General features: G+C 41.6%; 1 protein-coding gene across 1 annotated transcript in view; it reads right to left on the bottom strand.

Moving 5' to 3' along the window:
* mtbp (MDM2 binding protein) overlaps window positions 1–15425 on the bottom strand; it is a 116061-nt gene extending 100636 nt beyond the window's left edge. Inside the window, exons 1-6 of the mRNA XM_084336142.1 lie at window positions 15295–15425; window positions 9916–9999; window positions 5614–5687; window positions 4222–4370; window positions 3273–3331; window positions 2593–2737 (exon numbers count right to left, since the gene is read on the bottom strand). Coding sequence (XP_084192268.1) covers window positions 2593–2737; window positions 3273–3331; window positions 4222–4370; window positions 5614–5687; window positions 9916–9999; window positions 15295–15361 — 578 coding nt within the window. The 5' untranslated portion in view covers window positions 15362–15425. The remainder of the gene's footprint in view (window positions 1–2592; window positions 2738–3272; window positions 3332–4221; window positions 4371–5613; window positions 5688–9915; window positions 10000–15294) is intronic.
* Between the last annotated feature and the right edge of the window lie 8251 nt (window positions 15426–23676).

Raw genomic sequence — 23676 nt, 5'->3', positions numbered from 1 at the left:
TTTAACTCGCGATTAATTTTTAAGATTTTTTATTTTTTTTACTTCACTCAGGTGTATTATTGATGCTCTCATTGATACTATGTTTGTTTCTGAAGTGTGTGTGTGTGTGTGTGTGTGTGTGTGTGTGTGTGTGTGTGTGTGTGTGTGTGTGTGTGTGTGTGTGATATAGAGAGAGAGAGGGGGGTGAGAGAGATGAGGAAGGGGCAAGAGAGAAAGAGAGCTGGGAGAGTGTGTGTGTGTGAGAGAGAGAGAGAGAGAGAGAGGGGGTGTGTGTGATTACTCAGCCCTTGTGTGGGTGAATGTAACAAGTTCCTACCGTTTTCTTTCCCCTATTATTTCATGCACACTTTATTCATTGTTTTAAATGATTCTTTTCTTTTTAAGTTATTTTGTGCATCACTCGGTTTTGAATTTGATGCAAATTTGCAATGCATGAGGGTCATCCTTTTGTGTTAAATGGCTGCATAAAGCAAGCATTTGTTGACTCGCATGTTGATAAGAGTATTAAAACTTGGAACTTGAAAAAGATCAGTTTAAGGTAGGGAAAAAAAATCGATTAATTTGCGATTAATCGCGAGTTAACTATGGACAATCATGTGATTAATCGAGTTAAATATTTTAATCGATTGACAGCACTAATATATATACATCACACCTGCAACTCTCCTACCTCTGTACATACATATATATATATATATATATATACACATCACACCTGCAACTCTACTACCTATGTACATATATATATATACACATCACACCTGCAACTCTACTACCTCTGTACATATATATATATATATATACACATCACACCTGCAACTCTACTACCTCTGTACATATATATATATATATATACATCACACCTGCAACTCTACTACCTCTGTACATATATATATATATACACACATCACACCTGCAACTCTACTACCTCTGTACATATATATATATATACACATCACACCTGCAACTCTACTACCTCTGTACATATATATATATATACATCACACCTGCAACTCTACTACCTCTGTACATACATATATATATATATATATATATATATATATATATATATATATATATATATATATACATCACACCTGCAACTCTACTACCTCTGTATATATATATATATATATACACATCACACCTGCAACTCTACTACCTCTGTACATATATATATATATATATATATATACATCACACCTGCAACTCTCCTACCCCTGTACATATATATATATATATATATATATATATATATATATATATATATATATATATATATACAGCTCTCCTAACTCTGTACATATATATATATACACATCACACCTGCAACTCTCCTACCTCTGTACATATATATATATATACATCACACCTGCAACTCTACTACCTCTGTACATATATATATGTATGTATGTATGTATGTATGTATGTATGTATGTATGTATGTATGTATGTATGTATGTATGTATGTATGTATGTATGTATGTATGTATGTATGTACAGAGGTAGTAGAGTTGCAGGTGTGATGTATATATATATATATATATATATATATATATATATATATATATATATATATATATATGTATGTATGTATGTATGTATGTACAGAGGTAGTAGAGTAGAGCTAAGAAGTATGCTAAGGATATATTATTTATTATTATTATTATAATTATTTCATTTCATTGTGTTTAGCCCTAGTTGCACTAGTTGCTGCAACCCCAGTTATCCCATTAGTTCCCCCAAACTTACTGTCCGTCTGTTATGTTAAGCTAAAAAGTCTGCTAAGAGCCCGGAAAAGGAGCCGCGCCCACAGGAAGCAGAGATGGAGGGTGTGACAGAAATAATCGTTAGATTAGTCGACTACCAAAATAATCGTTAGTTGCAGCCCTACTCTGTACATACAGTATATGTCCATACATCACACCCTGCAATGACAGCTCTCCTAACTCTGTACATACAGTATATGTCCATACATCACACCCTGCAATGATATCTCTCCTAACTCTGTACATACAGTATATGTCCATACATCACACCCTGCAATGATATCTCTCCTAACTCTGTACATACAGTATATGTCCATACATCACACCCTGCAATGATATCTCTCCTAACTCTGTACATACAGTATATGTCCATACATCACACCCTGCAATGATATCTCTCCTAACTCTGTACATACAGTATATGTCCATACATCACACCCTGCAATGATATCTCTCCTAACTCTGTACATACAGTATATGTCCATACATCACACCCTGCAATGACAGCTCTCCTAACTCTGTACATACACAAAAGACTCACATCACCACCTTCTCAAGTGAATAGTTGAGGCTCTCACACAGACTGACTGTATCCTCCTGCACCTTCCACCCTGTTTGTCTACAGTACCTTGTGCCCAGAGCCAAATGCCTTGTAAGTGTAAATACACTGAGCAAATAAAACATAGGTATGTTTTGACTCATTACCGATTAGCATGCTGGGCGACAACACAGATCTTCAAAGTGTGTGTGTACGTCCTTTACCCAGCAGAGAGTGAGAGTGAGAGTGGGTGTGTGTGTGTGTGTGTGCGTGTGTGTCTTTTACCCAGCAGCGTGCTGCGTGACCAGGCTGATCTTGGCGGCGTGCCAGCAAGCCATGTGTTTCAGGGCTCCCATCAGAGGTAGTAGGTCCTTCAGGCCGGGGGACTGATCACTACAGGCCAACACCAACACATCCACCAGGGCTCTGCCTGAGAGACAGAGACAGAGAGACAGAGACAGAGACAGAGAGACAGAGAGACAGAGAGACAGAGAGACAGAAGAAAAAAAAACATACTTTTTACTCCTTACATTTAAAATGCAGACCTAAAAAGTACAAATCTCACAGGTCCAGCCATTTTAATTAGGATATTTGTTTCTCTGGCCAAACTAACGTTATTAATCCTGCGGCCGCAATCAAATCCCCCATCGATGGAAAATGAACCCGCCCATACCCATGCCGATTGGTCCTTGTGAAAGACTAGAAAGCGGGGATCTTACACCCGCTATCAGAAGAATAGACGGGTCAGAAAAAAAGTTTTTACTTTTACTTTTTAGTACTTACAGTAGATTTAAAAGTAGACACGTTTTTTTTTTTTTTTTTTTTTTACTTTTACTCAAGTGGGTTTTTAGCCAGATACTCTGACTTTTACTTGAGTACGATTTTGAGACGGTACACATACGTTCACTTAAGTATCATTTCTGGGTACTTTTTACACCCCTGGACGTCGGAACCACGTGTCGTACCTGGAGGTGGGAGCTTGTCTGAGAGGAGGTGAACCCCGTCTGCCGCCTCTTCCAGCAGCCTGCAGGAAACACGTCACACCGGATCAGAAGGACAAGGAGATAAGATACCAGTCTCCTCTCCGTGCGTTCAGTAGAAAGCTATCCGGGCTGCAGGCTAGCCTAGCTTAGCTTAGCACAAATTAATGGAAGCGGATACGGATCAGCTAGCCTAGGTGTTGGCCACACAATAAACCTCTCCCGGAGATTTAAGCTAGGGGGTCTCAGGAGGTAGACCTTTCCGATTACCAGACGACCTGGTAATCGGAATCGGAATTCTTGGAATCGTATCTCAGTTCACATATAGTATATAAGTTTCAAGTTCAAGTTCAAGTTTCTTTAATAGTTGTCATACAGAAGTACAGAATACTTTTATACAAAATGCTTCTTACTGTTACGCTCCAGAGACTGTGCTAGACAAGATAAGTATGAAATAACATAGTATAGCATGTAAATTAGAAGTAAAAATAGAGGTCACAGTGTTCAGTATAGACATATGTACAATGTTCGATGCAGAATAGAAGTAACTGAGTTACCATACAATATACAATATACTATGCAGTGTACTAATATACAATACTATATAGTGCAGAGCAGAAATGGGATGAGGTACAATTTAGGTACAATTTACAGTAAGGTGTACGAGTTGTAGTGCAAATCCTTTACCAATAAATATAAAGTGTGTTTAGGTGATCTAAAGTGTGGAGAGTGGGTGCTGCAGTGTGTTGTTTGTTTAAAGTGAGTGTGTGCGTGTGGATGTGTGTGCTGTGTGCATTTGATGGTAGTTGCATAGTGTTTATTGTTCGTTGAGCAGCCTGATGGCCTGGGGATAGACACATACCTACAGCAACATAATACAACTCCATGAAGACATAATGCATATGAAGCATAACAGGTATCACTGGTCACTCACTCTGTCGGGGTCGGCTGGCCATCCTGTTGATCCTGCCTCCCCTGGTCACTCAGTGCATTAAGACACGCCTCCAAGGCGGTAGGGCTCTCCTCCTCGCTGTCAGTCTTCTGAGGGTCCGCCCCCAGCTCCTCCCACTCTGAGCTGCAGAACTACAATGAAAATAGACAGGTTTTTTCCGTCACATGGTTTCATACAGGCGGCTGAAGATTAGCCATGTTTTTCTCACCCCTTTAACAGTAACGCTGTCCTTCACAGAGCAGCTGAGGGAACATGATGTTTAACAGTAACCTAGTGTACTGTGGTAGTGAAAGGTTAACAGTCTGTAGTGTGGTAGTGAAAGGGTTAACCTTCTGTAGTGTGGTAGTGAAAGGTTAACCTTCTGTAGTGTGGTAGTGAAAGGTTAACCTTCTGTAGTGTGGTAGTGAAAGGTTAACCTTCTGTAGTGTGGTAGTGAAAGGGTTAACCTTCTGTAGTGTGGTAGTGAAAGGTTAACCTTCTGTAGTGTGGTAGTGAAAGGTTAACCTTCTGTAGTGTGGTAGTGAAAGGTTAACCTTCTGTAGTGTGGTAGTGAAAGGTTAACCTTCTGTAGTGTGGTAGTGAAAGGTTAACCGTCTGTAGTGTGGTAGTGAAAGGTTAACCTTCTGTAGTGTGGTAGTGAAAGGTTAACCTTCTGTAGTGTGGTAGTGAAAGGTTAACCTTCTGTAGTGTGGTAGTGAAAGGTTAACCTTCTGTAGTGTGGTAGTGAAAGGTTAACCTTCACCAACGCAAGAGACACTGGTATCGAATCCAGCTGCAGCGTTGCTTCCGGCTTGGCCGGCCGTCATACTGGCTCGATTGGCAGAGTCAGCGGGAGGGAAGCCGGTGGGTGGGTCCGGGTCGTTGTGGACAGCGACTCCTACAGTTCGGTCGGGGCGCCTGCACAGCGAGGGAAGGATCTAAGAGCGGTAGTGTGACCTTCCACACGTTACACTCTCTCAGTGAGAGTCCGCGCTGCCAGGTGAAAAGAAGCGGTGGGCTGGCTGGACATGTGTCGGAGGAAGCATGTGATAGTCTCCGCCCTCCCAGACCGACGGTGGGGGGTAGAGTGCGCAACGACCAGGAAGGGGATTGGGAATTGGCATAACGACTAACATTGGGAGGGGAGAAAAACGGAAAAAGAAGGGGGGAAAAGATAATAAAAAAAACTAAAAAAAAACTTCTGTAGTGTGGTAGTGAATGGTTAACCTTCTTATTATACAACTACTAGTGCCTTGTATTGAGTATCTGTGTGGAGGGTACATGGTGTATAGTACATGTATTGTATATATATGACGTTATATTCTGTTTGTATCTTGAGCAAAACAAAGACAGATTCCTGGCAGCTTTGGATGATACTAAAGGTAGGAATCCTACCTGAGCTGCTCCCTGACAGGCCTGGACTGCAACGTACCACCTCTGGGGGACAGGAGGGCCACTGAGAGAACACGCTGCACGGCCAGAGGAGGAGGAGTCAGAGAGGGAGGAGGTGTGTCATCAGGGAGGGTCAGACAGAGAAGGAGGAGTCAGGGAGGGTCAGACAGAGGAGGAGGAGGAGTCAGGGAGGGTCAGACAGAGGAGGTGTGTCATCAGGGAGGGTCAGACAGAGGAGGAGGAGTCAGGGAGGGTCAGACAGAGGAGGAGGAGTCAGAGAGGGTCAGACAGAGGAGGTGTGTCATCAGGGAGGGTCAGACAGAGGAGGTGTGTCATCAGAGAGGGTCAGACAGAGGAGGAGGAGGAGTCAGGGAGGGTCAGACAGAGGAGGTGTGTCATCAGGGAGGGTCAGACAGAGGAGGTGTGTCATCAGAGAGGGTCAGACAGAGGAGGAGGAGTCAGGGAGGGTCAGACAGAGGAGGAGGAGTCAGGGAGGGTCAGACAGAGGAGGAGGAGTCAGAGAGGGAGGAGGTGTGTCATCAGGGAGGGTCAGACAGAAGAGGAGGAGTCAGGGAGGGTCAGACAGAGGAGGAGGAGGAGTCAGGGAGGGTCAGACAGAGGAGGTGTGTCATCAGGGAGGGTCAGACAGAGGAGGAGGAGTCAGGGAGGGTCAGACAGAGGAGGTGTGTCATCAGGGAGGGTCAGACAGAGGAGGTGTGTCATCAGAGAGGGTCAGACAGAGGAGGAGGAGTCAGGGAGGGTCAGACAGAGGAGGAGGAGTCAGGGAGGGTCAGACAGAGGAGGAGGAGTCAGGGAGGGTCAGACAGATGAGGTGTGTCATCAGGGAGGGTCAGACAGAGGAGGTGTGTCATCAGGGAGGGTCAGACAGAGGAGGAGGAGTCAGGGAGGGTCAGACAGAGGAGGAGGAGGAGTCAGGGAGGGTCAGACAGAGGAGGTGTGTCATCAGGGAGGGTCAGACAGAGGAGGTGTGTCATCAGGGAGGGTCAGACAGAGGAGGAGGAGTCAGGGAGGGTCAGACAGAGGAGGAGTCAGGGAGGGTCAGACAGAGGAGGAGGAGGAGTCAGGGAGGGTCAGACAGAGGAGGTGTGTCATCAGGGAGGGTCAGACAGAGGAGGAGGAGTCAGGGAGGGTCAGACAGAGGAGGTGTGTCATCAGGGAGGGTCAGACAGAGGAGGTGTGTCATCAGGGAGGGTCAGACAGAGGAGGTGTGTCATCAGGGAGGGTCAGACAGAGGAGGCGTGTCATCAGGGAGGGTCAGACAGAGGAGGAGGAGTCAGGGAGGGTCAGACAGAGGAGGAGGAGTCAGGGAGGGTCAGACAGAGGAGGAGGAGTCAGGGAGGGTCAGACAGAGGAGGAGGAGGAGGAGGAGTCAGGGAGGGTCAGACAGAGGAGGAGGAGTCAGGGAGGGTCAGACAGAGGAGGAGGAGGAGTCAGGGAGGGTCAGACAGAGGAGGAGGCGTGTCTGTAGTGTGGTAGTGAAAGGTTAACCTTCTGTAGTGTGGTAGTGAACGGTTAACCTTCTGTAGTGTGGTAGTGAAAGGGTTAACCTTCTGTAGTGTGGTAGTGAAAGGGTTAACCGTCTGTAGTGTGGTAGTGAACGGTTAACCTTCTGTAGTGTGGTAGTGAAAGGGTTAGCCTTCTGTAGTGTGGTAGTGAAAGGGTTAACCTTATGTAGTGTGGTAGTGAAAGGGTTAACCTTCTGTAGTGTGGTAGTGAAAGGTTAACCGTCTGTAGTGTGGTAGTGAACGGTTAACCTTCTGTAGTGTGGTACTGAAAGGGTTAACCTTATGTAGTGTGGTAGTGAAAGGGTTAACCTTCTGTAGTGTGGTAGTGAAAGGTTAACCGTCTGTAGTGTGGTAGTGAACGGTTAACCTTCTGTAGTGTGGTACTGAAAGGGTTAACCTTATGTAGTGTGGTAGTGAAAGGGTTAACCTTCTGTAGTGTGGTAGTGAAAGGGTTAACCTTATGTAGTGTGGTGGTGAAAGATTAACCGTCTGTAGTGTGGTAGTGAACGGTTAACCTTCTGTAGTGTGGTAGTGAAAGGGTTAACCTTCTGTAGTGTGGTAGTGAAAGGGTTAACCTTCTGTAGTGTGGTAGTGAAAGGGTTAACCTTATGTAGTGTGGTAGTGAAAGGTTAACCGTCTGTAGTGTGATAGTGAACGGTTAACCTTCTGTAGTGTGGTAGTGAAAGGTTAACCTCCTGTAGTGTGGTAGTGAAAGGTTAACCTTCTGTAGTGTGGCAGTGAACGGTTAACCTTCTGTAGTGTGGTAGTGAAAGGTTAACCTTCTGTAGTGTGGTAGTGAAAGGGTTAACCGTCTGTAGTGTGGTAGTGAAAGGTTAACCTTCTGTAGTGTGGTAGTGAAAGGGTTAACCTTCTGTAGTGTGGCAGTGAAAGGGTTAAAAACACATACGTCTTCCGTTAACGGTTTCACTGGAAGAATCAATCCCAGAATGTAGTTCAGAAGATCGCATCATGGTAGATCTGCCTTTGGTCTTTAATTGTCATGCAGATGAACACACTTCTCTGCCCCTACCTCATGGAATACCCTGCAGGAAACTCTGAAACTAGACACTCTAGTGTCTATGGCTCGGTTTAGAACCTTGATGACCAATCAGGTCACCACAATATGGAATTGTTTTTAAATTATTACCTTTTTATAATTTTTTACCTTTTTATTATTATTTGTTTTAATGTGCTCTTTGTTCTGATTGTCTGATGCACTATGACACCTGTGAATGTAACATCTCAACGAGGCTGTAAATGAGTTTAACTACTCAGTGTATTTATTGAGTCTAAATAGAGATTGAATTTAATATAGAGATTCATTTTCCTACAGATTCTGAAGGATCGAGAGAGGAGGTTCGAGATAAATTCTGAACCTGTACGAAAATCATGCGATCTTCCGAATTGCATTCTGGGATTGATTCTTCCAGTGAAACCGTATGAAGGGATGAACTTGCAGGTCTTTCATGTGGAACACAGCCAGAGGAAGTATTCTCTCTTACATTTAATGTACACTCATACAGGGCCGACTGAGTCTGGTGCACGATGGGGAGTGTAGTAGATATAAACATTAGGAATAACTGACAGGCTTAGGATGACGTGACAGGCTTAGAGGATGAAGTGACAGGCTTAGAGGATGAAGTGACAGACTGATAGGATGAAGTGACAGGCTTAGAGGATGAAGTGACAGGCTGATAGGATGAAGTGACAGGCTGATAGGATGAAGTGACAGGCTGATAGGATGAAGTGACAGGCTGATAGGATGAAGTGACAGGCTTAGAGGATGAAGTGACAGGCTTATAGGATGAAGTGACAGGCTGATAGGATGAAGTGACAGGCTTAGAGGATGAAGTGACAGGCTGATAGGATGAAGTGGCTTATAGGATGAAGTGACTTATAGGATGAAGTGACTTATAGGATGAAGTGGCAGGCTGATAGGATGAAGTGACTTATAGGATGAAGTGACTTATAGGATGAAGTGACTTATAGGATGAAGTGACTTATAGGATGAAGTGACTTATAGGATGACGTGGCTTATAGGATGAAGTGACAGGCTGATAGGATGAAGTGACAGGCTGATAGGATGAAGTGACTTATAGGATGAAGTGACTTATAGGATGAAGTGACTTATAGGATGAAGTGACTTATAGGATGAAGTGGCAGGCTGATAGGATGAAGTGACAGGCTGATAGGATGAAGTGACTTATAGGATGAAGTGACTTATAGGATGAAGTGACTTATAGGATGAAGTGACTTATAGGATGAAGTGGCAGGCTGATAGGATGAAGTGGCTGATAGGATGAAGTGACTTATAGGATGAAGTGACTTATAGGATGAAGTGACTTATAGGATGAAGTGACAGGCTGATAGGATGAAGTGACTTATAGGATGAAGTGACAGGCTGATAGGATGAAGTGACTTATAGGATGAAGTGGCTGATAGGATGAAGTGACTTATAGGATGAAGTGACAGGCTGATAGGATGAAGTGACTTATAGGATGAAGTGACTTATAGGATGAAGTGACTTATAGGATGAAGTGACTTATAGGATGAAGTGGCTGATAGGATGAAGTGACTTATAGGATGAAGTGACTTATAGGATGAAGTGGCTTATAGGATGAAGTGGCTTATAGGATGAAGTGGCTTATAGGATGAAGTGGCTTATAGGATGAAGTGGCAGGCTTATAGGATGAAGTGACTTATAGGATGAAGTGGCTTATAGGATGAAGTGGCAGGCTTATAGGATGAAGTGACTTATAGGATGAAGTGGCTGACTTACCTGGGAACACGGAGACGTCTCTGGCTGCTTCCTGACTGGAGACGTCACACAGCCGGTCGTATATCTGCTTGACTGACTCCAGAGCTGCGATCAGAGAGTGATAATTAAACGTGAGGTTCTGAGCTGAGAGACACTTCTCTCCCCCCCCCCCCCCCCCCCCCCCCCACGGGGTGTCTGCTATTTGGGAATGCGGAGAGACAGAGGCCTCGACGTGACGCATGTCAGCGTTATCTGCAGGGCAAGACAGACTTTCAAAGAGTACACTGTGTGTATATCCAACTTCTCTGAACAGGACTGAATGTAGGTTCCACTGCCGACTCTTATGTTTGCATAGTGAAGAAGGCCTTCCTCTCATCCTACTAAGCAGTAGTGAGTGGGTCTGGCTGTAATCTCTGCAGCTGCCATTGCTTTAACACGATGGGTACGTGTGCTCTACGTTTTGCAGATATCACAACAGTCTGGCTAGAGTCTGACTACAGTCTGGTTAGAGTCTGACTACAGTCTGGTTAGAGTCTGACTACAGTCTGGTTAGAGTCTGACTACAGTCTGGTTAGAGTCTGACTACAGTCTGGTTAGAGTCTAACTACAGTCTGGTTAGAGTCTGACTACAGTCTGGTTAGAGTCTGACTACAGTCTGGTTAGAGTCCGACTACAGTCTGGTTAGAGTCTGACTACAGTCTGGTTAGAGTCTGACTACAGTCTGGTTAGAGTCTGACTACAGTCTGGTTAGAGTCTGACTACAGTCTGGTTAGAGTCTGACAACAGTCTGGTTAGAGTCTGACTAGAGTCTGGTTAGAGTCTGACTACAGTCTGGTTAGAGTCTGACTACAGTCTGGTTAGAGTCGGACACAAATGCAGATTAGGGCTGCACGATTAATCGATTTTAAATCGAAATCGCGATTTGATGCAATTATCAAATCGAAAAAAGAAAAGAAAAACGCAAATATTTGTTTTTTATTATTTGTTTAACCAGGAAGTCCCATTGAGATACAATGTCGTTTGGGAGAGGGAAGTAAGGGGTTTTAGATTGTGTGTTGTGAAGTTTAGACTTCAGAGAGGGAGAGTAAAGTACAGGAAAAAAGGTACCGTTGGGTACTGGTATCCATTCCCAGGTAAAAAGAAACATTTTCAGGCTCTGTGTCCCGAAAAGACCCACCGCGTAGGCTAGATGCAAGCCGCATTTTACAATAAACCTCTGTGGGGCTGCTTAATTTTTTTTTTATTATAATCGCAAATTTTATCGCAATCGCAATATCTAAATCGCAATTAGATTATTTCCCAAAATCGTGCAGCCCTAACAGCAGATATGGATTGGCTAGCCTAGTTTAAAACTCTGGGAGAGCTAGCTGGTCCGTATCCGCTTCCATTCATTTGTGCTAAGCTAGGCTAGCAGCAGCCAGATAGCTTCCTACTGAACACACAGAGGAAATTGGTATCTACCTTCTTGTCCGACTCTGGAGAAGACAATGGGCCTCATTCAACAATACTCTTATTATTTTTCTTATATTCTTGCTTACCTGTCTGTTAAGAGAACAATAAGAAAAGCCACCGCCACATTCATCAAGCCGTTCTTAAAGTCCAAATCTGTTCAGGGTTTCCCATTAATTACAGAATAAAAAAATGTATAAAACATTTAAATATAAAGTTTGCCAATAGGGATGTATCAGTAGTAATAGATAGTAAATTATATTGACCATATTGATCAAATTGTTTACACTGCCTGTGTTGTCTTTTACTACCTGTATACTGTGTTGTTTTACTACCTGTACCCCTCCCCCCTCCCCCCCCATGCTGCTATGATGCCTGAATTTCCCCAAGGGGATCAATAAAGGAATATCTTATCTTATCTTATAGTAATCCACTATATTTTTTTATTTTCTAAAAAATAAACCAGTTCAACACAGGTAACCACTTTTGCTTCATTTCTTTGATGGCTCAAATGTAGTGGTTCCCAAAGCTCTCCTCGAGACATCCCAGCCGTTCCATGTATTTGTTAAATTCCACCACCAGCACACCTGATTCAACTAATAAAGGGCTAGTTAAGTTGAATCAGGTTTGCTGGTGGTGGAATTTAACAAATACATTGAACGGCTGGGGTGCTTCGAGGAGAGGATTGGTTGGGAAGCACTAGTCTAGTCGATTTTGTGTTTTGAGCACAAAGTTCATCATAGATCTAGCCTCTTTATTTTGCTCTCAAAGTGGACCAGATTGATGCATTTAACTTTAAAATGTACAAAGAAAAAAAAGTTCCGGGGGGCATGCCCCAGGACCCCCCTAGAGGGTCGGAGGTTCACCCCCCATAGTCTCTGAAAATCCTGTGGGAAACACTGCTGTTGTTACCCAGGTTTTTTTAATGATGAATCCCACTCATTCTAAATGGGTATGTGCGTTCTTGCGCAAGACATTTGCATATAGAGACACGCCTTATGGGCTCATTATAATACGAGAGCTGTGTGCGAACTTGGGTCTGCATTGTATGAGCGGATCCCCCGGTCGTATTCAAGCGCTGGAGCACTTTGCGATGGATCAAAATTAGATAGGAATCAAATGTATTGTCATCATACAGCACCTATAGCTATATAGTGGAATAGACTGTATTAATATAGTAGTAATATAATAGTAGTTGCGCGCTTCTGGCCACCTCCCGCAGTGCGCGCACATACACATGTAGTACTGTAATATATACAGTACGTGCAAAATGTATCGTTCCAGCAAAGTAGGCTTTGTCAATACTGAACGATTCAAGAGCCAATCGCACAGTAGGTTGGGAAATACTTAACGGTTAAGCAGCCACTCATCTGGCTCTGCAAATAGATCTAGAGTCTGAATATCTCCACATTTAAGCCTGACTAGCAGTGGGCATACTATAATACAGTGCGTGCTCCAAGTCAGACTGGATGGCACATCTCTCTCAAATCCATTCTGAGAACGGAACGCAGTGCCCGCGACGCGGGTCAAAGTCAGTTGTTTATTTTTTATTTTTTTACTGTTTGCATATGAGGTGGTCCACAAATGTTCTTGATAACAATCTAGTGGTCCGCATAAACAAGAAGTTTGGGAACCACGGATATAGACGATCTCTAAATATGTGTTCTATATGCTACGTATACAGTACTGTATATGTCATGTATGTCATAAATGTCATGATATGTATCTGTATGTTGTGTATGTCATAAATGTCATTATGAATTGAAAATGGGGGGACCCTGATGTAAACAAGACGAAAGTCTTTCTCTGGTCTGCATCCCCTTAACAATTGTGTATTGAGCCGTACTGTATTGTACCCATTCTGCAATCTGTTAATAAAATATTCAATCAATCAATGGCCTGGGCGGCCAGAGCATAACTGTTCTAACAGCAATATATAATCCATTTCAGAAGAAGAAGAACAATAATAATTATTGAAAATTCTGGGTTTATAAAGTCGTATTTGGGGGCAATTGACCAATGGTTTGCTTTTCAACCCATGAACTCCTTCCTCTCTCACCTTTTTATATATATGTTTTTATTGTATCTACTAAAACTGTATTGTATTGTTTGTTTTGTAAAGTGTATTTGAGCATTGGGAAAAGAGCTATATAAATCTGATGTATTATTATTATTAGGAATGGTAGGCTTTTTTTAAATGTTTCTCATCAGGGTAAGAGTTTCTTATCTGTGTAAGAGTGCTCTCGACCACTCTTAGAATTTGGTCTTGCCTGAGAGAAAAGCAAAAATAAGAACACATTGCTGAATCCCAGGTAAGAACAAAATAAGAGGGATTGCTAGTTAAAAACGAAATCTATTCTTATATCGCTTCATGAATGAGGCCCATTGTTGGCGTGTTCCTTTAACACACAGGTCTAATACTGCCTTTCTATCAAACTTCTGTGATGTCGGTCAGTATAGTACAATTGATCCTGGAAAATATTTCAAGCCCTTGAACATGTATATATTTTCTCACTCTCTCTGACATACACATACTTTGTCTGTCTGTGTCTGTGTGTGTGTCTGTCTCTCTATCTCCAACAAGTCTCAAACTAGGTTGAACAAGTCAAAGACTGACTGAATTTTCACTCTTGTTCATTCGAACCAGACTTGATACTCAGGATAATTGTGCGCGGCCGCCTCACCTGAAAAGACAGCAGAGATACAGTAGATACAAACAAGCCCAAAGAGTATCTAATTGATACGAATTAATATATACTTATGAGGATATCTGTACTGTATGCGCTCGGCTTAGGTATCATGTACTTTATATATAAATACATGGTTCCCAAGGTTTTCAAAGCTCGACCCCCGAAATAAGAGAGGCTTGGAGGGAGCTACAGTTTCACTATTATTAATCAGGTTTTAATCTGTTTCGGACATCATCCATACATGCATTGAATTGATTAACCTTTGGTTTATACCAGTGACACCAGTCATGTTAATCACCTTCTTGTTCATCATCAGATAACACTAACAGTGCTTGAACAGATAAATGCATCAAATCAAACAGCGCATCTCCTCAAACATTTTAATCCCAGTTACAATATCACAATTAATTCATATCCACAATCCACGCATGAAGACTTAAATTTATGCTTGAATGAAACTAAATCTAGCCGCTCCGTTAAACATCCACAGTGGAGAATATGAAAGGAATCAGAGCAAAACGAGCGAGAGGTTTCATTCATTAAAAACATCCCTGTTTCATTAATTAAAAACATCCCCGCGGGATTCACATTTGCAATGCTGCGCATTATTAAAATAACCTGTGCATTATTTAGGACAATGTCAATTTAGTATCAGCATTTTAGGTCTATTATTTTACATTTCAAAAGCCCCCTCTAGGAAAACGAAGCACAAAAGCATAATTTAATGGTATAATGGGATCTAGACTGTGAGAATTATTTCAGGAAGCGAGCTGCATTTCTTTGCGAGGGTGTGGCAATGCAGTTTATCCAGCTAACCTCAACCAGGTTCAAACTTTTTGATATGTTGCCATAGTGGTTTAGACAATCGAGCGTCGGGGAACGGAAAGGTCTGGCTTAAGTCAAGCTATGCTGAAAATTATCCGGCTAAGTTAGCCAGGTACGAGGAACAGGGCCCAGAGAAAGACTTTCGTCTTGTTTACATCAGGGTCCCCCAGACAAACGTCTTTCTCTGGTCTGCATCGCCTGGTTATAAAGAAAAAGACATGTCTCTCTTCATGGCATGTTTTCAAAGCAAAAGCAAAAAACACACATCTGTCTCTCTATGTGGAGAATCGCATCTTGGATCAGTGTTTACAAATTGATCATACATGACGTGACGTGTGGCTTTGGACACTTCCACACTGGCTAATAATAGCTAACGTTAATGCTTAGCTACCGCGGCTATTAGCAAATACAGTTGATTAGTAAAACAGAAACCCACCTTTTAAATCCTCGGCGCATTCGTTTGTCTTTTGGTTACAAAACACAACCAGCACGTATCGGTCCATGGTGTGAACTCAGTAGCTGAACGCGAAGCTGCTTAGAATAAGAAAACATAAAAGTTGTTGGTCTTCAACTCGCTGTCAAATCCATAGGTCAAATCTCCCCGCGTTATCTGCGTGTACAGGATGTGACGTCAGGAGGAACGACATCAAAATAGATCCGGGTAGAAATGTGCGTTTCATGAAGGATGACCTGTGTTGCTAAAATATATACTATATATTCATTCAACAACTGTTATCAAAAAATATATATTGTAATATATTCTAAAAATAAATACAAAATATCCTAACATTTGGTGTATCGGAGACAGACAGACAGCAGAGAGGTGAGGACAGCATGAGGACAGCAGAGAGGTGAGGACAGCAGAGAGGTGAGGACAGCAGAGTGGTGAGGACAGCAGAGTGGTGAGGACAGAATGAATGAATGAATGAATGAATGAATGAATGAATGAAAACTTTATTTAACAGATTGCAGAATGGGTACAATACAGTACGGCTCAATACATACAATTGTTAAGGGAATGCAGACCTGAGAAAGACGTTTGTCTTGTTTCCATCAGGGTCCCCCGACTCCCCCATTTTCAATTCATATAGACATTTATGACATACACAACATACATGGCATAGGGACATATAGGTATTTAGTACTGATACATTTGTGACATAAACGGTATTCAAATATACAGTACTGTTACCCCTAGATCCTGACAGAGTATATACATATGATGGGGAGGGGACTGTACATTAGGAGGGGGTGGGTGGGTGGGAGAGAAATATACATACGGCGGGGAGGGAATATATACATGCGGTGGGGAGGAGACTGTCTATTAGGAGGTGGTGGGGGTTTTGGGCATTTACGGTGGCCAGTTTCGAATTGCAGCCTCCCGTAGGTGCTCTTTAAGAGCGGTTTTGAATGTGGGCAGGGATTCACATTCCTTTACAGCTTTGGGTAGGGCGTTCCACATTGTTGTAATGTTGTGGCATAATTGCGAAACGTGTTTAGTCCCTTGTTTGAGCCGAATCTGGGTTTAACATGATTTGTTGAGCTTCCTCTGGTGTAGTGGTTGTGGTATTCACTGACCTTTGGGAAGTATTTTGACATGTACATGGGCACCCCGGTCGTATAGTGTATCTTGTAGACCAGGCCCATTGCAAGTTGCTGTACTCTGTCGTCTACTCTAAGCCATCCTAGGTTGTCAAAGTGGGCAGGGGTGAGGTGGGTTCTGGCGTTCAGGTCAAGGAGTAGTCTGACCAGTTTGTTTTGTGATGTTTTTTTTTTTTTTTTTTTTTTTTTATTATTGCAAAACAAAACTTATTAAAAGTCAGTACTCAACACACAATGTATAATGAAACTTTCAGTAAAGGTGGTTAAAATATATGCAAGTACAGAAACAGGATAAAACAAAAATAGTCAATAATAACATTTTAACCGTATACCGTGTATATCCAGCGAAGTTACAATTATATAAATGTTAGTATATAATATACCCCGAATACCTATTTTCTAAAACCCTACACACATATGCTCCAGCTCAAATCCCCCCCTCCCGGACCCCCTCTTGGATAGTACCTCCATTATCCCTCACTCCTAACCAGACATCACCATTATAGGCTAGCTTTTATTCTCTCCACCACTTCTAACCACATTAACATTTTGGATTCATTGAGCCCTAGAATTCTTGCTGTTGATATTTCTTGATATATCACATCAAGATATGTAAGAAACCACACTTTCCGGCACATTTTTTCCGGTTGAAACCAACGTGATGCAATCAGTTTTTTAGCTACTGTGATACCCGATAAAACCAATCTTTTTAGTTGTGGGTTCACTGCAAACTCAAAAACATCATTCAATAGCAATACCGCGGGGTGTACAGGTATATTCCAAAATACGAGTATTGATAATTGTTGGGACACATCTTCCCAGAATGTCTTAACTGGTGGGCAGTCCCAATACATGTGCATAAATGTTCCTTCGTCCCCATTTGTACATTGGGAGCATTTGGAGTTTTGTATAAGCCCCATTTTGCACAGCCTTATAGGAGTCAAGTATGTCCTGTGAATATAGTTCAGATTGATTTGTTGATGATCCGGGTTCCTTGATGTAAGTCGGACATTTGCCCAGGCTCCTTGCCAATCAAAGTCATTTTCCAGGTCTGGTATATCCCTCCTCCAGACATTGTCTAGTTGAAGGGTTTCGTACGAGGACGTTAGTAATTGTGAATAAAAACCTGATACAAAACCTCCCAATGTATTTCTGTCATAGAAAAATTTGTGGTATCTGTGGTGTTCAATTGGTATGTGTAATGGAACACCGTGGGATCTCATACAAAGTTTTAACTGTATGTAAAAAAGCCATGTGGACTCGGTGAGGTTAAACTTTATGCATATTTCGACATAACTACAGAGGCCCTTGTTATTAAAAATATCCCCTAATGAGTGTATGCCTCTTTCTTCCCATACAGGGAATCTTATAGGTCGTTTTCCCATTAAGAGAGCATTGTTATTGAATATGGGAGTGTGATTATGCCATACTTGATTGTTAGGAAATTTCCTTTGAGTTTCCCGCCATGTCCTGATTGCATGGGTTATTATTGGGCCAAATTCTCGCTCACAATGCTTGATTGAAAGTTTAGTGTATGCTATGTCTTTCAATCTCTGTGGGGCTACTATGTTTTCTTCTAATTTTCTCCAAGATACCAAAGCCTCGGGGTCAAACCATATCTTCTTCAATGGTCTTAATGTGAAGGCATTAAAATATTGTAAAAAATCTGGGACTGCCATGCCACCGTCTGCTTTACTTCTCTGTGCGGTGGATCTTTTTATGCGAGGTGGTTTGTTATTCCAAATAAATTTGTATGTGGAGGTTTGTAATCTTTTCCAGTAGCCCTCTGGAGGAGGTAACGGAAGCATTGAGCTGAAGAAATTGATTCTTGGTAATACATCCATCTTAACTATTGATACCCTTGCCTGTACTGAGTTTTTAAGTTTTGCCCACCTGTCCAGGTCGTCCTTGATTTTGTTCTGTATTTTTGTGTAATTGTGCTTCACCGTTTGTCTTATGGTGGGGAATATTTCCACTCCCAAGCATCTGAAATGTTTTACCATCGGTATCGCACCTGGGAGGGTTATATCTTTTTTTGCAGGGGTGTTAAGTGGAAGGAAAGCCGACTTCGGCCAATTTATCTTAAATCCCGATAAATCACCAAAGTTCTCAATCAACTTGAGCAGATGAGGCAATGTGGTGTTGGGGTTTTGCATGAACAATATTACGTCGTCCGCATATAAACTAATTTTTTGTTGTGTGCCCTTGATTACGATTGGTTCTATGGATTGGGATTGTCTTATATATTGTGCTAAAGGCTCTAATGATAAATTGAATAGTCCGGGACTAAGAGGGCAACCCTGTCTGGCAGAGCGTGATACCGGAAAGATTTTGGAGATGATTGTGCCTGTTGTAATCATGGCCGATGGGTCCTTGTATAGTACTTTAATCATATCAATGAAACCTTTTCCTAACCCCATCCTTTCCAATACTGCCCATAGAAACGACCATTCCAACCTGTCAAATGCTTTCATAGCATCCAGGGATAGTATCGCCTTAGGTGTGATGTCCTCTTTGTCTGTATCTAGTACGTGCAGTATTCGCCTTATGTTATCATTGATCAGGCGACCTTTTATGAAGCCTGTTTGGTCCGTATGAACTAAAGACGTCATATGCTTTTGCAATCTGATGGCTAATATCTTAGAGTACAGTTTGACATCGGTTCCGAGGAGGCTTAAAGGACGGTAACTACCGCATTCAGTGGGGTCTTTGTCTTTTTTGTGAAGAACTGAAATGAGTGCGGTATTTTGGTGTTCGATGAAGCTTCCCTCTTTGACTGAGTATAAGATCATATTTAGTAATAAGGGTCCAAATATGTCCCAGCAAGAAATGTACATTTCTGATGGGATACCGTCAATTCCCGGAGCTTTGCCGTTTTTCATTCCGGATATGGCCTTCTTGAGTTCTTCTAATGTGATCGGTACTTCTAACCGTTTAGCGTCTTCATCTGTAAGTTTAGGGAGAGTAATTTGATTAAGATATGTGTCTAATTTGTCTTGATCAAAGGTCGTTTCTGAGTTATATAAATCGGAGTAGAATTCTTTGAATGTATCGTTTATTATTTTGGGTTCTGTTATTAGAGCTTGTTGTTTCCTAATGGCAGTTATATCTGCAAATTTTGCATTAATTCTTAGTCGCATGGCTAATAGGTGACTAGGTTTAGAACCTTGGAAGTACTGCTGTTGTCTAGTGCTGCGTATTTGCAATTCCGATTTTTGTCTGTACATTGCTTTGATCTCGGTCTTTAGAATGTTAACTTGGTTATCTAGTCTAGTAGAGTTGTTGTATTTTAAAGAATTAAAAAGCGTTGAGTAAAGCGTTTCCATTTCAGACAGTTTTGTGTTTTGATTTTTGCGCAATATGGAGGTAAATCTATCCGAGAAATCCTTGATCATACTCTTTACCGACATCCATAATATTCTGGGATCTTGCACCGAGTTAGCATTAACTTGTAGGAATACTGTGAGAGCTTCTTTAATTTGTGTAATGAATTCCTTGTTGTTAAGCAGCATCGAATTAAAACGCCATCTTGGGGCCCGGGTAGATAATGTACCAAATGTTGCTTTCAGGATTAAGTAGCAGTGATCTGATAGCGCATTGGGTGTCATTTCCACTTCGTATTTATCAAATATTCTCGGGGATGCAAAGACGTAATCAATTCTGGATAGTGTGTTGTGTCTCGCCGAACGACAGGAGTACTTGCGGGTCATGGGGTTAAGTGAACGCCATAAATCAGTTACTCCTGTTGATTTCGACCAATCTTTTAATGCTTTAGATTAGGGGTGGACGGTATGGTCTAAAATTTATATCACGGTATAATTTGAAGCATAGACGGTAACGGTATATATCACGGTATCATCGTTTTTGATAAAAAAAATGTTTTTAATTTTATATAATTTTTTTTTTTTTATATAAAATATATATATTATATAATTAGACTTGTACTTGTATTATCTGCGAGACATCGCCACCACGCAACAAGCTCCACTGTCTGTGTGTACATTAGTAGCCTCCAGCTACGGCCAGTATTCTCCGGAGCTGCAGCTGGACCTATACTCGAGTAGCCTCGAGCTACGGCCAGGATTCACCGGCGCTGCAGCTGGGCCCTAGTATTGGTATAACGTTAAATCACATTCACAAGCCCTCAGCTCGAATACGCATCGAATCAGTGTTATAAGACATTGATATCAGGAGCTATCTGTAGCTACTGCTAGCCGGATATATAACGTTAATACAACGCCTCAGTGAATTATTTAGTTCAATGGGACATTTCGTTTTGAACGGTGAACCAACTTGCGTTAACGTGAGCTAACGGCTAACGGAGCTATCATACACGTCTACTCTCTACTAGACTTGATGGAGCGTTTGTTGATGTCAGGAGCTATCGGTAGCTGGCCGACTAGATACCGTTCGGTTAGACAATGCCTCATCATGTATTAAACTAAAAGTGAATAGTTGACTGGGTCATTTTGTAACGGTAGCTAAGCTAACTAAGTAGTCCCACTAGACTACTAGACTAGTAGACCCGTGTTTACATGCGTGCGGGAGGGGCTGGCACGCCCACTGCGCGAAGCCTCCTAAATAACTTTCCAGTTCGCACATATCTATTATCTATGACTAATTCTATCTATTTTTAGGGGCAAATGCGAGTGAAATAGTCGCGCTGTGGTTACATGACGTCATTGCTATTTTAGAGCTGCACTACCGGTTACACGGTATAGGCAAAATCCATACCGTAGAGCAAATTCATACCGTTTATACCGTATACCGTTTATACCGTCCACCCCTACTTTAGATGAATTCTTTTGTTCGCTGGAGAAGGAAAGGTAAGTTTTGTCCATCCTTGGGTTCCAAATGGCATTAAAATCCGCACCTATTATGTATGAGTACTCGGGATGGTTTAACATTTCTCCTGTTAGTGAAGTGAAGAAACCCACTTCGTACAAATTCGGGGCATATACCGCTGCCAATGCAATTTTCCTGTTATTGTGTATAATCCTAGCTATAGTTATGCGCCCCTCAGCATCCGACCATACCCCTTTCAATTCGATATTTAATTTGCGTCTGACGACTATGGCTACCCCTCTAGTTCTCGTAGCAAAAGAAGAGTGACCAATATTATGGTATATGTTATCCGCTAACGTATTTATGTCTCCCTCTAAAATGTGCGTTTCGCTTAATAGTGCCACGTCCACATGTTCTTTTTTCATCAGTGTAAGCACGCTTTTGCGCTTGTGTTGTTTGTTTATCCCACCGGTGTTCCATACCATTATATTCAAACTAGCCATAGTCTATGCATGTTTTCGTGTAGTTTTTGGTAATGTTTCTGGAGTATGAAGCTACAATAGATGCACATCCAATTAATGAGGTCCCGTTGAGAGCCGAGCTTAAAAACATATATATATACAAATAAAAATCCCCTATTTTCCCCTCTCCCAGAAAGTCGAACATGCCTGTGTTCCAAGAACACATCCTCCGCGATTGACTTTCTCCCATGGTCCACCGGATTGCCCAACCTGAGCATTGTAATCCTAATTTTCCTATGCTCATTGCCATAGGATCTAACATTTCCATTCTATTGCAATAGAATGTCGCTTTTGGTCTTGCACCTTCCCTTACTGTAATGAAGTATTGTGATAAATAACCTAAAGATAAAAATAAAAAATAAAATAAAAAGAGAATAAACCTTTATCGACATATTCCTTTGAACCCTCCACCAACGTGTGAGGGAAAAAAAAAAGGAAAAGATTGTAGATCAGTATTGACACTTAATGTGAAGAACATTGGAAAAGAATAATGTAAGTTACAATATATTTAAAAAATATATAGTAATATTGACACCTTAATGTGAAGAACATTGGAAAAGAACAATGTAAGTTAAATTATATTTAAAAAATATAGGGTGATGAGAAGAAAAAATTTAATAAAATAAAAATCAATGGAAAGATATAGATAATGAATAAGAGATAAATAATTATCAACGTGGAGAAGCCACTAGAACCGATTTAACTGATTAGATAAGATAGAAAAGCAGCGCCTTTTAGCGCTTCAATGTGCCTTTAATGGAGTGATTACTTAAATTGTTAGAATAACCTTGCTGTGCCCATACGTTTATGTGTGGATAATCTTAAAGTATTATTAAGGGCTGATTGCACTTCATTTAATTTATATATGCTATGTGTATGCACACCGAATGTTATTGTTAGAGTTGTATGCTTCGTTGTCATGGTGCCTTATATTCTAGAAGGTTGTAGAATATACTAGTGCCTAGACTATTTTACTTCGTTGTCATGGTGCCTTATATTCTAGAAGGTTGTAGAATATACTAGTGCCTAGACTATTTTACATTCCAGAATGATCTAAGAGACCCAGGGCATTTGAGCGATAAACCCAGAATATTCCAGATAGATCTTTTTGCATTGATATTTATTTATTTGTCCCCTCAGAGACCAGAGACTGAAATTATAATGTATTATGAATCGTATTATACACAGTAAACATTGTTATAGACGACTTGCATATCGTTTGCTACTTTGATGAACACAGCAATGTTATTCCAACACTGGTGGAATGACCTCATTGATGAACACAATAAAGTCATTCCTACACTGGTATATATTTAGAGAGAGGCTTAACTGATTCCGGCATTTCCGTCATGCTTTGGGTTATTTGCTGCATTTTGAATCAGGAAATCCTCAGCATCAAAGGGTGTAAATGGACCTGACCTGCGGCCGTTATTGTCCAAGAATGATAACAGCGCCGGATATGCTAGCCTTGGCTTGTGGCCGGCTGTGTACAGCTTTTGCATCACAACTTTGTATGGTTGACGTCGGATGATGGCCTCTCTGCTCAAATCTTCGTAGATAAATATTGGTTTATCACCATACTTCAGCTTCCCACGTTGGTTGCGAGCATATTTGATGATTTCATCCCTTGTTGTAGTCTTCCGCAGAGTGACAATGATGACTCTCGGCCCGTTGATATTTTGCCCCTGGGAACCAATTCTGTAAACTTGTTCCACTTCTGGCACTTTGTTTGGGTCGGAGTTATTCAAAATCGTTGATAACTCGTTTGGAAAGTTGATGTCATCGCAGTTCACTGATTCATCAAGCCCCACTATGCGGATGTTATTCCGCCTGTGGTAACGATGGGTTTCTAGTTGCCTCTCCATCACTTCGTTTTTAAGCAATTTTATTTCCCTCCGGTATTCATCTTT

This window comes from Notolepis coatsorum (assembly GCF_963971535.1).
Source record: "Notolepis coatsorum genome assembly, chromosome: 19".
In the NCBI taxonomy this organism is placed as follows: Eukaryota; Metazoa; Chordata; class Actinopteri; order Aulopiformes; family Paralepididae; genus Notolepis; species Notolepis coatsorum.
This window is presented reverse-complemented; position numbering and strand designations above follow the sequence as displayed.